The 16,289-nt window shown below is 41.3% G+C and overlaps 1 protein-coding gene across 21 annotated transcripts in view; it reads right to left on the bottom strand.

The window, feature by feature from the left end:
• ZNF536 (zinc finger protein 536) overlaps positions 1 to 16,289 on the bottom strand; it is a 350,225-nt gene that overhangs the window by 105,566 nt on the left and 228,370 nt on the right. The window contains exon 5 of one of the 21 annotated variants that reach the window (XM_068693362.1): positions 10,931 to 12,638. The exons of the other annotated variants lie outside the window; for them this stretch is intronic. Coding sequence (XP_068549463.1) covers positions 12,604 to 12,638 — 35 coding nt within the window. The 3' untranslated portion in view covers positions 10,931 to 12,603. Of the gene's footprint in view, positions 1 to 10,930; positions 12,639 to 16,289 lie in introns of those variants that run through there. 21 annotated transcript variants of the gene reach the window in all.

Here is a 16,289-nt window from a genome sequence, read left to right as displayed (position 1 = left end):
CTTTCTGTCCTGTTCTGATCAGCAACTAGTGCTAAGGAGCAGGGAAATGAGTGTTTTGCAGCAAGGAGAGATGTTTCTTTTCTCAGTTAATCACCCAAATTTGGTGATTAACGGGGAAAATAAAAGAAAAAAAAAAAAAGAAAAAAAAATATGCTGAGAAGCAAATTTGGAAGCAGCCATTCTGATACCAAAACACGCCATAAGGCTGGGCATCGCCATCATTTGCATTACTCAAAGGAACAGCAGAGAAAATGCTATGGTGATGTTAAAACAGCAAAAAGCCCCAGACAGCCTAAGTGGTGGTGTTATATGAGATCCTGGGAGTATCTGCTGTCTTTGAAAGAGATTTACTGGCATGTAAAGGGGTGAGCAGCAGGGGGCACACACCAGATGGAGGGGTAAGGGCTCCTGCTCCCTTGTTGACACTCCCATCCCACACCTAGTCTCAGCTGCATTTCCTAAGCTGGGCTTTGCCAAAGGCCTCCACAAGCCAGTACCAATGGGCTGCTCCATCCCACACAGAGGGCTCACTGCTACCTGTGCCTTCTCCAAAGGATGGGGAACAGTTAATTAACTATTAAGCTGGGAAAGCATGCATCCAGAGGGGCAAGGGTTAGGCAGGCTCAAGGGCTATAAAGCCACCCTCTTCCTTATGGCATTAGAGTCACAGAAAAGATACCAGTCAATCTTTCCTATGTAGTTCCCTACATGTAAAGCCTTACTTCCATGGGTAAGCTGTGAATTGGTGAGGAGCAATTTGGGAGGTGCTGCAGGCACAGGCTACTCTGAGCACCACAGCACACTGCCCCACCGACCCCTACAGCCCCTCTCTCTGACAAGAGCACAAACACGCAACCCCATGGGATGGTAGAAGCTCTTGCTCATCATTCCCACATCCTCATGCATCCTTACAGGAGCAACCACAACCCTGGCTTATGGCTGCTTAAACAAAACTGCTTAAGCTCCAGCACAATTGCATTGTCATGGATATTCCAGTCCCCTCCACTGTGGGAAGTGCATGAGAGAAAAATCACTTTGGCACCTTCAGAACTACTTATAAATAAATAAAAAAAAATAAATAAATAGTGAGAACAAACATGATGTAGCTGGAGTCACTTGTTGCCCAAGATGTGACTTTGCACACCCTTCCCTCCTCGGCAGAGGGACAACCCACTGCAGCCCTGCAAGTAGCACACCCACATGGAAAGCAAGTCTGGCCAACATGGAAACACCTCACTGACCCACGGCTGAAAACACACAGGTGGACTAAGCATTGTTGGCAGCAGAGGGTTTGAGGAAAAACCACAGCAATCCTCTGAGTGAAGGCTGTGTGGCAACACTGCTGCAAACCCCACAAAAAAAGGGTGCCTGAGCTCCTAGCCCTCTGATATCCAGGGTGCATAAAGGTTTTCAGAATACCTTGCTGTGGTTTCAAGGCGCTGCTTATCCCCCTGCAGAGCAGGCACAGCAGCAGCAAGGCACACCCCATTTTAATCAGGCAAGAGATGGGAGCAGCAGGATCTGGCATGGCTAACGATGTGCGGCTGCTGTGCTGTGGCTTTGTTAGCCTCTCGCCCCCTCCCCTGCAAGGTGGGCTGGGAAGCCTTGCCCACTCCAACTGCTCTGTGGGATGCTCCCTGATTCCTGGCTTATGTCTGGGGAAAGATAACATGGATAATGAATTTTCCCTGTATTTTATCTGAGTTTGTGATTGTGCCCTTGAGAGGGGTAGAAAGTACTGAAACATGTTGGTACTGCTTGAAAAGGAAGAGGGTGGAAGCAATCTAAACTACAGTGCAGATTCTGTTAAAGTAGGGATGCAAAATGGACCTTGATTGCTCTGGGGGTCAGTTCCTGATTAGTTTTTATTCCACTGGCATTTGGTCTTCATTGCTGTCTCAGGCTGTAATAATAATGTATGTTTCTTTAAGAAAACAAATGGCTTTTACAGGAAGACGTAGAGGATATGCTATAGTATTTTTGACTATTAAGCTAAATAGCCATGTAAAATGAGTATAGAGTATTGGCACCAACTCCTGCTGTACTGAGGCTCCTTTGTGAAGTTAGTTAATTAGTTCTCCCCCCCACCCCAAACTTAGCTTGAATGAATTTGTGGTTAGCACAAGAATGAGGAATTTTGCATTTCTTGGCTAATTTTTTCTCATTTTCCCCTTTTTAAAGGAAGCTTCACCCATCTGTTGGGATAGCACTGTTTCTTTTGTATAAAGATGACTGGCTAAAGAAGAAACATCAGTAAAAATGTGTAACAAAAAAAAAAAAAAAAAAGCTGCCTGTAGTTTCTCTGAAAGCAACTGTCCCTCATGGCATAAGGTAAATAAACAGATCCTACAGAGTGTTAGAAGCTTGTGAATTTTTAATAAATTAGGCATGAAAAAGTGTTAGTTAACTAAGTGAAAATGTTTACTTCTTTTTTTTTTTTTTTTTTAAAGAAAAAAGCATAAGCATTGGAAAAGCGTATACTTAGTGGTATGTAAAAAAATACAGGTTTTTTAACTCAATTTCCGAGACTTTTATAACAAAGTGTAGAGAAAGACAGATGAAATTATGTTCTGACTACATACACTGAATAAGCCCAATGGGAACCCCTGTATATAGTTATCAGTGGCACTGAAATCTGCTTAGGAAAGCAACAAGTCTTTTGTTCTGTTGACAACAGTTATTACAATTAATTCATTTTGTGATTGGTATTTGCACTGAGTGACAAGGTGTTATTTTACCTCAGCAAAAGTTAAAATGGTAATACCTACATGCGAAATAACACCGAGTTTGCTATCACTCACTCAATAAAAGAAAAGCTTGTCTTCAGAAATGCCTGCTCAGCTGCCGCTCCTGGGAACCTGATGAAAGAACATGAGGCTCTTCCCTCTCCTCTCCCTAGGATCCTGGGGTTCTTCTTGGTCTTTTACAAGTTCCTTTGGGGGGAAAAAAAGCCCCAGACTTGCCTACTCGCTGCTACACCATGAAGGTGAGAACAGAAGTGAATGCAGGAGCAGGCGGGACGGGTGCCACAAGGGAGCACAGGGCCTGGGCTGAGGGCAGCCAGCCAGCTCAGGCCTGCGTGATGGCTTCTGCACCTGAGGGACTGCAGCAGGCCGGTGGCACCAGGCCTCTGCCTGGGTCTGGCTGCTGGAGGCCTTTGGGGCTGCCTTCCTTACTGCAGTTGTATTTTTTTTAATTTTTTTTACTGGAAAGGGAGGAGGGGAGCCTCATTTTTGAGCAGGAAGGACAGGTGATAAAAGAAGTTAAGAGTTTGGCAAGTCCGGCCCAAAGGGGGTGGTGGCAAGAGTTCAAGCTGCACCCAGTGCAGGCCCATGGCGCTGGCATGAGCAGGAGGCAGCCCGGTGCTGCAGGGCCAGAGCTGTGCCCCCAGGGCTGAGCCACACAGCTGGCCACAAGGCTTCGGCTGCCCATTTTTACTCGAAGAATGACTAAACAAGGAGCAGGGAGTGTGAGATGATACATATTTCACCTTTTGTAGCAGGACCGGGCAAACCAAGGAAAGTTTGCAGTGCTAGCAAATGGCAAATAACCCATTAGTTATGGATACTTCAGCATGTCTCTACTTTTATTATAAGTTAGCCTCACTAAACCATTGACTTAACAGAGAATCATTATAAATCCCCATTTTGAATTTTTTGATTAGCAGTATTTATCACCTTCTTAAAATCAATCCTATATTTTTAAATTAAAACAAATGACTACTTGTACTGCAATCAATATTAGTACATTTCCCTTTTTTAAAAGGAAAAAAAATGGAATACAAAGAAACGTCCTTCTTTGGCTGCATCAATCCAATTTCAATATAATTCAATATTTAATAAATATAATCCTCCATGTCTGTGTAGGGAAACATCATAAAAAATGCAAAAGGTTTCCTGGTCTCCGATAACTTGCATGAAACAGTGTTTCCTTATTTCTTCCATAAATACTGCAGTCTTAGGCTACTGATTTTTTTCTTCCCATGTATCAGAAAGAGTTTGCTCTGATTATGTATAAGAAAAGAGGTTTACATATTTCATGATTAAAAAAAAAAAACAACAACAAAACAACACAACAAAATGCTACCTACCATCTCCAGAAAAATCACCATCTTTATCTCTTTGTACTTCTCTAGCTTGTTTTTAAAAGGGCAAAAAAGAAAAATCTTATATAATACCTAATTTGTACATCTGTGGTTTCCCTCTGACTTGTGTAGGCACCATATGTTTTTAATTATCATAATAGCCTTAAAGAACCTGTTCAGTGGGAAACACATATGATCCTTTTATTACTGGTTTGTAATTTAAACAGTTTTAACAGAAAAGGTCTGGCTATAAGGGACCGAGATGCACAAAGGTCTAAAAACCCTGTTATTGACCTCTGAAAGCACGAGTTCAAATCCCACCCACCGAGGTGGGACCTGTCTCTTTCTGCTCTGACAGAGGTAATCGGTCACATGTGAAACGGCTCTTCGGGACCTCAGAAGACATAATCTCCAATCTTAAATGACTCAACGTTGCAGTCAGAGGCTGACACAATGAAGCTGGGGTCTATAAACATTACCACGCACCCGATCTGGGCTTTCTTCTGCCTGTCGATAGCTTGGCCAGCGACACCGTAGAAGAAGCCCTACGAAAGCCAGAAGCTCAGAATTTCAGCAATCCTCATTAGTTGTTGCCCTTTTATAGTCACGGTTTTGTCCTTTATGCAAATGTGAGACTCGTGAACAAGCCAGTCTCCCAGCCACAGAAAACAGTCAGATATTTGGAGGTAGGAATTAAATTTAACCAGTTCAATTCACTCCTGATTCTGGACATCTAAACACATAATCAGTCTGATAATGTTATTAATTATCATTCAAGCAACAACCTTTGACACTGGCATGCTCCCACAACCTCCCTACTCCAATAACTCAAACAGAAAATCGTTGGCATGAAAATCCATAGTCTTATGAACAGAAATTGCAAATAAGCAGGCACTGAACATACAACTAGGAGTGAGCAAAATTCTCCTCTTCAGAGAGAAAGCAGAGGCTCACACAATAGTTCAGTCACTTGACTCAAAATGAAATTCTGCACAACTTTGTCCCAAAACAGATAATTTACACCCCAAACAAAGAGCTGTGGGGAGAAGGGGGTGGGGAAGGAACACAGCTAAAATTACACTGAGGCTGGAAGTCGTTAGGCTCTATCTAGGGAGATGGATGGTGCCCTCATTAGGACGAAGTTTTATTTAGACAGACGGACAAAATCCATATTAGAACATTAGGCTGAAAAGTTTAAATGTCAGGAAATACAAAATTGAGATTTTGTAAAAAAAAAATGCTGACTTGGAGAAAAATGCATGGACTCTCTGTACGTATCCCACTGGAAACACATAGGGAAAATCAAATAACTCAGGAATTACAATCTCATGGGCCAGTCTTGCTCTTCAAGGGTATTCCTAGAGAATTCTGTTTTACAAAACACGGACATGATACCATGAAGTCTGCTAAACCATTCCCTGTCCTTCTCTGTCTCACTCCCCATCCCCATTCCCTCTGCTTTCTCCGGGGAAAGTCAGATATTTTGCAATGATGGAAAGACAGCTTAATTATCTTGCATACAAAAAAAAAAGATGGTTATTGTTTTCCATTTTACCTGAAAGCTAATGGATCTTGGAATACCAGACGTGGATGTTCAAAATCCCCTCTGGAGCCTTTCTGGTGATTTGTCGTCTCTTGGTTGCCTTTGGCGCACACCGGTCTCTGCTGAGGTAACATGTGAGCTATTTCACACTAAAAGCAGATTTTTGAGAGAGGAAGTGCATGCACACACATACACGCACACACACGCGTACACACAACCCCTCCACCCCTTGTCCTGCACTGTGCCTGGAGGTCCTGCTCCAATGCACAGTGACCTGAGGAGGAACTTCTTGTCTCAGGGTTTGGGTGGTTTTAGGGTGGAGAAGGACAGGGAGAGGCGTGGCCCTGCAGAGGGGAGCAGAGCTCTGCACCACACCGGCTTTGTCCTCTTGTTCCAGGCACCTGGGGAAGACCTGTGGGTGCTGCTGCTCTCCGTGTGTTGCTGAGACAGACCCAGGCAGCCGGCAGGAAGGACACATGGACTCTCCTCCCTGGGTGCAGCAAGGTTATGTGGCACAGGGTTGCCTGCCCGGGGGCCCCTTTGCCAGGTTCTGGGCTTCCACATTAAATGGTTTAATTGGGCCAGAAAGGATGCTTATAGAAGATGGAATTTCCACTGGGATGAAACAAATTTTATATAAAGTTCTCTCATTTTGAGCTATTAAAAAAAAAAAAAAAAAAAGATTTTTATTTGGGATATTTTTTTAGTATGAGTCCAGTGAAAATCTATTTTTCTGTTTTGTGTTGTCTGTGGTGTTTGCGTACCTGTACACAAACCTTGTATCCTTGTAACCAGTTGGTGCTGCCAGCCCCCACCCAAGGAGGAGCACTGACGTAGTCCACCAGAATCTCCCTGCCTTTTGACAGACACACGGGATCCATCCACAGACTCATGTCCACCATCACCAAGTAAAGCTATTCTAGGGACCCCTCATGCTGCAGGTCAAAAGCAGAGAGTTATTTCCTTTTTGTCTTCCTCTTCTGCCAGACACTTAAGAACATAAGTCTACCTTAAGAGAAATCGCAGTTCCAGGTCCAATAAAACTCTTTTTCTATTTAAGGATCCTCCTTTTACGGGAAGGATCTTCCAAATTTCCAAAAAGTGGATAACAACAATACCACTGTGATCCCATCTGTACACAGCAACGGCAGTGTAATGCACAGAGCATAAAACACTAAATTCCCACAGACAGCATCTGTTTTACTACAAACAATGGACCATTATCTTGTAAATAATTCTGATTAAGCTGCAGCATTTTCCCCAAACAAACAGTAGGGGAGCAAAGGGTGAGGATTTTTCTAGTGGGAGTGCCGGTTGTCTCCTTCCCCAGCACTGACACTCAGTTTTTTATTCAACTGATTGGGCCCCCTCCCCCCCCCCCCCCCCCCCCCCGCTCTGTCCCCCATGGCTTGGTTTTCATGTTCTGACCTTATCCATCTGTCAGTCATCTTGGCAACTGAAGAGGGAACCATCACATTAATGGGATTCCCACCTCTATCCTTAGGGAAAGCTTTTCTGTTTTTGTTTATTTGTTTGTTTCCTTTTTGTTTTTCACCCCAATGAACAGTTACACTTAGTGAATACACCCATAAATATCACAGTTATTAAACTGTTCTCATGTTAGGGGATGGGAAGATCGACCACACCGCTGAGTGCGTACCAGTGCTGGTCAGAATTAGGGGATGTCCATCAGCAGCCAGCTGAAGGCGCCTGGCTGTGCTGCTGATGGGCCTTGGTGCAGCCGCGGGCTTCCCTTGGCAGGAGCTGCCACCCTCTTCCAACACTCAGCAGAGAGCGAAGCAGAGGAGCGGGGCTGAGCAGGGACCTGCACCCACAGAAGCAGGAGGCTGTGCTCCTCCACGCTCACGCAGCTGTACCAACCAATCCAGCAACAGCTTTACCAGGAAGGTCTTACAGCGATGTAAAAACAAAACCAAGTGCACGAACTGGAGCAGGGCTAGCTGCACAAAGGGATGAGTGAAACGAGACACAATTATGGATAACGTGTCTTCTAATGAACCTTTCTCCTAAGGTTCACACACTCATCTATGCAGCCCTAAAAAAAATCCTGATTTTCATCTTTAAGTTGTTCATTTCAATGTATAAATATCTTATATGTCTCTCTTGATAAATGTCACATATGTACATGGCTGACATGTTGGTTTGCCTTCCCTGCATCCACTTAACATGCCTGGTTAGACATGGGAACTGGTCTGGACCAACTGCATTTCCCAGGCTAATAACAAAACAAAACAAAACACACACACACACACAATATTAATAATAATTTAAAAAAAAATAGCTTAATCTAGGATAGTAATGTTGGAAAGCAGGCAATAAAAAATTAACTTACAAGTAGTGATTTGAAGTCACTGCCATTCAATTAAACCCTTACAACAGGCAATTCCAGCCACCAGATCAACAAGTGTGAGTGCATGTCCCAGGACCTGCCAAGCTTCCAGGAGAACCAAGTGTTGAGAATAATGCTGGCACTGGAATGGAGGGGACAGTGTGACAGGTCCCCAGCCCTGAGAAGTACCCGGTCATGCAAGCAGAGGACAGGGGAGCCTGCAGAGCCATGGGAACCAGGGGCAAGCACCCTGCGATCACCCAGCCCCAGCACTGCAGAGCTCTGCAGCACAGCCAGGGCAGGTGTGTGGTTCACAGCCAAAAGGGGCAGCTCTGCCCAGCTGGCACCTGGAAGAGCCCTGAAGTTAAAATTTGTGGATTTGGTTAAAAGACAGTATGGCCAAAATGCTGAAAAGCTGCTGCAGGTGCAGAGAGCCCCTGGGCACCTGCCTTTTGGCTCAGGTAGGAGCTGATGCTGGAGGCAGGTTTCAGCACAGCTTTCACTGTAGTGGGCTGCTTGGGAAGTCAACTTTACGAGTGCTGCAAGGACGAAGAAGGGTTATCCACATCCAACACATAGCTTCCGTGTGTGTTTATTTTCATAAGTAATTTTTTATAGCTTACTGTAGTTATATCAGAGAAGAAAGCATTTACACACTGAGGACTTATATAAATGTTCTTCATCTTCAAAGTGCTTTGCAAACATTAATTCATTCATTTATCCTCACAGCTTCTGGTAGGAGTTACCAGCGAGATAAGTACTATTATTTCCCATTTCACAATGGAGAATCCAAGGCGGAAAACTTATTTTTTTTTTCTATGGTCAGAGGGTGAATCACAGGAAGACCTGCAGGAGCAGTGAGGACTGCCAGCTTCTGAACGTGAGCTGCTCTCCTCAAACCTCATTTAACAGACTTGTGTTCTGCCAGAGTCATGGCACATATCGGGATATGCCTTGGGTTTTTCCTCCAGTAAGAGATAATTAAGGAACAATTCCTTCTCTGATCCCCAGCATGGGATGCTATTTCCTACCCCAGTGCTGCTCCACCAGCTGAACAATGGCTGTTCTATGCAGGGAGGGGCGCTACAGGAACCCTGCATCAGAGACCAGCTTAAAGAAACTCACTCAAGTTCCACAGACAATGTGGCAGGCTCGGCAGGCTCTGGGTGTGAATGCTGCACATGGAAGCAGCTCCAAAACACTGGTTTGTAAGTGGAAGTGCTTTGGAAAGATGAATCTGCTGTTTAAGGTCACTCTCATCCAGAATCTGTATCTGTATCATGTATTAGGAAAATGGTTGTGATTTCCAATATTTGTTGTCAATCCTAATTATAAAAATGCACAAAAATACAAACCTTTTAGGCAGCTCGGAGAAGATATATTCATTAAAGTAAACTACCAAGCTAACCTGTGGCATACTGCAGAATGCATGACCACATCCTACTGGGGAAAGGCCGGTACCTAGACATTGCTTGGGAACAAACAGAGCAATTGTTTAGTGAGAAATACTTTTTGCATATGATTCATCAACCCTTGAAAACAGGATTTCTTATATAATACAAGTGCTGACACAGCCTTCAGTTGAGTGGTGTGACTGCAGCTGTATAATTACAACTTTAGATTTGATGTTATGGACCTTAGGTTACACCATTCAGACAAATGTTCCATTGTACTACAGAGATATTTTTTCCTTAGTCATATTGCCCACAGGACAATAAGGACTACATTCACAGCTCGCTGCATAGAAGTTTAGGCATATAACAGCCAGCGGTATTACACAAAATGAGATTATACCCTATGGGGGTTAAATGGATTCATAATTGCCACTTTTTCTTGTCTTTTTTTTTTTTTTTCTTTGCTCCTAGTTGATACTTTTTTGGAAGTGCTCTCCAAATAAAAGGAAGAACAATCTCACACTGAGTCTGGATAAATGTTACAGTTGTCTCACAAATGCTGTATTATTTCTAGCCCTTCCAAAATAATATAATTGTCCTACTGCTGAACTACAGATTTTTCTCAGTATGACACAGAACACTAAAATGTCAGGTCCTGACTCATGGTGTTTTGGTGGAATAAATAAAAAGTACCAATATGCTATTCAAAACAGCATTAATGAAGATGTGACACTGGGAGCCCTAGTCATGTTTTCCTTTAGCTTCTATTGCATAAGTGGTGCACCGAACAATGGGCCACCTCTTACAGGTTCCCTCCTGGAAACACCAGAGACCTGAGTGATACTACTGGGACTAATGTGACTGGATGCTTGGTTTCCCACACTTTCTTTATCTAGAGTGAACCGCACGTGAAGGTGAAGAGCAAGGCTAGTCTCACGACATTTACCACACATTCTTTCCAGGAGAGATAAGAAGCAGAGTTAAGGGCTACCAGAAGTACTGAAGACTGTAAGAGTGTAAGACAGGGCCAGTTGAACTGAGAAAGGTCACTTACGGGACATATGCTCACAGTATTTCTCTACTGGGATAGAGGCAGTATGTCTGTTACTCACTGTGGCTATACTTCCAGCTGCAGGGCTGGCCCAGCAGCTCACCCCGGCCCAGCACCCAGACACCAGTACTTACACACATAATCCATCCAACATTATGCATTTTTAACCCACTGGCCTCCACGAAAATGTCCACCAGATTTTACTAGCAATGGGGGGAACAGGTCCTGCATTCCCAAGGTATTTTCTGTACTGGATGAAGCAAGTCTAATGTCCCCTTATGCACCTGTCTAACCATACATTACGTTGTTCTAGTCACAGACCGCTCATTAGAAGACTGCATTCTTAATAAATACCCTTTAAAAAGTCCAACAAGTTGCTTTGTAGAGTTTGCCTCTCAAAGCTTGAACAAACTGTGGATTACATGAGCAGTCTTTGGTACTCTGAAAGATAAAAGAGTTTCTCTGAGAGTTTTCTTGAATGAATTAACAAAATGACTCCAAACTGCACTAATGGTTAACAGCTTTTTTTTTTATTAGCAACACTGAGATAAGTTATTGAAGCATTTTAGTATTGTTTTACATTCCATTCAGAAGTGACCTAACTTGTAACTCCATATACATTTAAAGATATAGTTTGACACTTATTCAGAAAGCAACAATTATTAAAACTTACATACCTTCATTACCAGGAAACCTTAATATATTTTCTAATTACTTCCAACAATACTCTATTCCAAAGCACATGATAACCCACTAGAAGTTTACACATTTCACTTCAATCACAGGTTTTAAATTGTGGATGTCAGAGTGCTGTTCATTGAATTTTACTGTCTTTCTTGGTTAATATTGGAAAACCTGGCACAATATATTAAGCTAGAAATATTGCTTAAAGAATATGAAAAAAGGTAACTACAGTATTTTTTCCCGCTAAAGCATTATAAAATACAGGACCATTAAAAACTCAAATAGAAATGACAATAAATAACCTTAAAAATGTTAAGAGAATTTTCACTCATACTAAAGTCCATTCCCTAAGCTTGCCAAACACATAAATAACAGAACATATTCAGGACCTTTATTTTTGTACTACTATGATGGTTTGTTATATATTGTGGATGTATTGTGTATACATATATCAATGCATACACTTAAGGTATATATTTTTTTCTTTGCTGAAACAATTAATAAGCCTCAGGTAATTACTTATCCCTGATACTACAAGTATGTAGATATGTGGGAGAAACCCCCAGAAATCCCAAATATGCAATACTATGCATAACAAAATCATCTTAGCCTAAAGATATTCTAAGTTCCTTAAATTACAAATTTGGTTATTTATTTCTGAAAGCCTGTGACATAAAATTATAATTGCTGTCAAATTAATTGTTTAAAATTGGCCTCATAATAGGTATTAATTATACACTTAGTTTTGACTTACAAGGATATTTAAATTGTTTCTGTTTATGAGTAGTTATAGGAAATACTACACCTCAGACATAAGAATATATGTTCCTGAACTGAAACACAAACCAGAGCATTGTCTTACTTTGGAAAGATCTGGAAACATCTCTATGCCTCTGCCTAGTCCTAAATTATATTTTAAATTTGACCTGGATATGACAAAAACAATAAGAATATATTGTTTGGGAGATGAAACTTAGAGCAAAATCATACAGCTCTAAGCTTACATCATTATTTTGTCTCTGCAAAGAAAAGAAAAGCCTTTCTGTGCTAGGGATTTGCCCTGGTGCGGCTGGCCACTGATGTCTGAAATCAAGACACATACCAAGGCCTCCTTTTGCAAACACAATCCCCCTTTCAGATCTGGTTCTGGGAGGGACTGAATGCCTCCTGTTTCACTGGGAATAGAAGGTACTCAGCACTCAGCTGTATCACATATTTTAGGGGTTAACTTCCAGAAACATGAACGGAATGGGAATGTTACACCACAGTATGAAAAATGGTAAGAAATAAGTTTTCAACAGTAAACAAAACAGTGATATCAAACTTATCACCAGACTGATTTCCGATACAACAAAATACAACAAAATTAAATTACATGAATGTAGCAATGAAATTTAAAGTCAAATAAACATAGGACCTGATTCTGCAATCCTTAGTCATGTAAGTAGTCCCACTCATCGGGAATGAGGGATGCAAGCTTGGGTCCTTAGCTTCTGCTTAGGAAGTCAATGTTGATTCAGACAGTATCTTTTCTAGCCAAAAATATGCAGCAAAAGGAAAGTAACATAAACAAGGCTAAATGTCAACAGTGTTTGCAGACTTACAGACACCATCCATTTGTTTGTACTGAAATGACTAGCGAACCATTTGGCAAATACAATGGTATTCACAGACCAGCCCTTTTATCCAGTAACACAAACTTCACTGGATCACTGGCATTCCCAGTTAATTAAAAAAAGGAAGCAAGCCATATGAGTTTGGTTTGATATTGCCATACAAATGGCACTGCGACATCCAGAAGTGCGTCTGCAGCCCTGGCATAAGGCTGAGACGCCGATCCCCTGGTGGCACCAGGAACACCAGGAGCAGGCCCTGTGCTGAGACTAATGAAACTTCTGCACAGTCACCATGCTAGGTAAAGAAAGGTCTGCAGCAAAACTTCAATAACATATCAATTTGCCTTGAAGGAGAATAATATTCTGGTTGTTCCTTCAATGGCAGATTGGGGCAAAATATTGGCTTGCTTAACTGTATTGCGGGTGCTTTAAATGGTTATGTGTACTGCAGTTTGCTGATTTTTTGTTACCTCATAGCTGTCCTACTGCTTGGATATTTGGGGCCTTTTGCTTCTGTTTAACATGGAGTTTATAATTTAAAAGAGCTGTGATAGGGTGAAGTCACCACAAACAATTAAAAATCTTTTTTTGTGTGTTTTATATGTTGGTGGTAGTTTTGAAGGGGTTACCATTATAATCTTTTTGGTTTTAACACCTGTGGCAAGAAGCAATTTACAATGAGTAAATTCACTATTTAAACATTGGGGTAGAGCACTACTATTATGTGTTAATAAAGCTGTAATAATCTGCCACAATCAATCTTTCTCTTGCCCCGCCCTCTTGTCTGTGCTAATGTTCCACATTTGGAAGGTATTTCAGAAAGTTACAATGCTGAATGTTTTAATAATTCTGTGCAATGCTGAACACTTTCTACTCAAAGGAAACAGAAAGCGCTCAGTGCTTTGCAGGAGAAGAACTTCAAAGCTGCTGCCATACATAAGAAGGGCCCTGCCCTATTTTCATACAGTGAAAGAAATGGTCATGGGGTGGAGCCTATGCAGGAGAAAACAGCACTAATTGCAGAGGAAAGCAAGCATGGCTGGAAGCAAATGAGATTTATAGAGACAACATGGAACTAACACTTTTGGTCATCGTTACAAGTGGGTTCAATAGCACTAACCCATTAAGCAACCAGCTAATGACCAGGACCATCTCTGGCCAGTATTTCTGTAGTCCACCAGCTGTTCTTTGAAAGCTTAGGTACATCTCAAGCAGAAAATGCAAGTAGGGATATTTTACCATCTTAGCCGCAAAGCAGGAAGACTTAAAGAGAAGGAGAGATAGAAAAGAGTCTTGTCATATACAGATGCTGTGCAAATTGTGTAAATTAGGGACTTGGAACAGAAGGTAGAACAGTACTGTGATACAGATACATGTATAATGGAAGACAGGCAGAGAAAGAGAAGAGCAGAAATGGAAAACGTCTTCTAAAACTTAAATATAAAATAGGTCTATAAATTCCAAGTATTACTTTTCAAGTGAGCAAGTGTCTGAAAGGAGACTGCATAGATGCTTAAGGCAGCTACCAGGCCATGGAGCCAGCACCCTGGGCTTCCTCTCCGCTCTGGGCTGCTGGCTGCCAAGCAGCATGAGAGGTGTTCCCTGGCCTTAGACAAGTGTGTGGTAGCAAAAATGAACAAGATTGGCTCTTAGTCACTTAAGACCTGGAACCAACTACTGTTAAGTTAGAAAAGGTCAGGAGTAACTAAAAATTCATCAATTATGCTTTCTCCTTTCCTTCTGTTCTTTCCTATTCTGCTAGATATGTAAAGCAGAATTATTACAAAAAGAAAAAAAAGTGATTTTTCTCAGCAGCATTTTGACATGGAAACTTCTGTATTATAAAGTAATTATAGTACTTTCTTTCCTAATTGTGCCTTTCATCCCTACAGCCTGAAGCATGATAGGAGCATAAATGAATTATGTGTACATCGTCAGTCTCTCTCATTCTACATATGGGGAAACTGAGGACTACTTCCCCTATGTGTGGTGACTTTCCAAAATACCAATATATATTGGTGGAACTGTCCTCTAGAAATCAAAGCCTCTTATACCAGGATTTGGGCTTAAAACCTGACCAAGTATCTTAAGGTAAAATCTGCCAGCTATAAATGATCAACATGGGTCACTGAAAATCCCAGTTTGTTTTAATGCAGCCAGAAGTTTATCAAACTTAGTGCGGCCAATCAAAGATGAAATAGCAGCTAACTGAAGCTGAGATGTCTCAATTTTATTTCAACTATATTCTGACTGTGAAAAGAGCACCATGCCTTGCTGTGCAAGGAGTGTATCAAGTGTATCAGTACTCTCTCTTGAGATATGAACACCCACCCATCACTGTTTGCAAAAAGAAAGGCAAATGCAGAGTGTCTCCCAAAATACAAATGGACACAAGAATCTTGCCCTGGAATTGGGTGTTGGAGATGGGTCTCAGGCTTCCTGATCTCTCTGAGTAGGAGAGACAAAAGGAACCAAGACTCAGGACATGGGCTCTATGCAAAGGGAAGGAAGGCTAACAGATTAGCAGAGCGCTCCCACTGGCTAATCTGCAAGTGCAGAAACATCAGGTGAGATTCCCCACACTAGTATGCACAGACGGAGTGTTATTTCATGGCACAAAATGTCACCGAGAAAATGAAAACTCCCCAAAAACACTACTTTCAAGAGGTTGGTGTCTAATTGAGTGAAATAAATGAGAACTGCTGACATGGGGATTGTTCATATTCATCTATTTTTGCTGTGAGGTATCAAGAAAAATGAAATTATGTATTTAAATACTCAACCTTAATACTTATATTCCTCAAATACTCAATAGAATGTCAGTAAGAATTTTAAAAAGCTATTTTTGGAGGGGGGAGAAAGGAGGACTTGCACTGCATTTTCCATTTAAAAATGGCTTAAAAAGTAGAACAGACAAGCTTCTGTTGCTTTTTTTTTTTTTCCTTCATACTTCATACTTCATACTTCAAGTCAAATGCATTATCACTGGGCAGTGCTTGTAAAAGGGATATGGTCTTTAAAATCACATAAACTCAAGCCATCATAAAATGTTTGTTGAATTGATTGGAAGATGAAACAAAAAACTAATGCAAGTAACATGACCTCATTTCAATAATAATGTTGGAGGTTTTTTTCATTGTTTTAAAAATCTTATGTCTGGGAAGATGGGTAAAGATATTTTGTACACAGCAACTAATCTTAGTTTTCAAAGTGTTTTTGTTGTTGTTATTGTTGCTTCTTTAGATTCTTTGCTACATTTTTCTGTAACTGATTGATTGTAATCCTCAAATATAAAGAAAAAAATCCAAGTAGTAATTTACCAGCTGATAACTGAAATTAAGTATCAACTATTTTCATATATCAGAAATCTAACTACTGATTTTGAAGAATCTGGAAATATTTCCAACTCTCTTAACTGTTTCTTAGTGAACTAAGACACAGGAATTACAAGTTCAGCCATGCAAATACTTAGGCTTGTGATTCAGTTTAAGTAGTGACAATACTGTGAAAGTAAAATGCTCCAAGAATATAAGCGAGATAAACTTTGTTGGGAGAATTTTTTCTTTT

The sequence above is a fragment of the Anas acuta genome, chromosome 10 (genome assembly GCF_963932015.1).
Source record: "Anas acuta chromosome 10, bAnaAcu1.1, whole genome shotgun sequence".
Classification (NCBI taxonomy): Eukaryota; Metazoa; Chordata; class Aves; order Anseriformes; family Anatidae; genus Anas; species Anas acuta.
The sequence above is the reverse complement of the archived record's forward strand: the minus strand, read 5'-3'. Positions and strand labels throughout refer to the sequence as shown.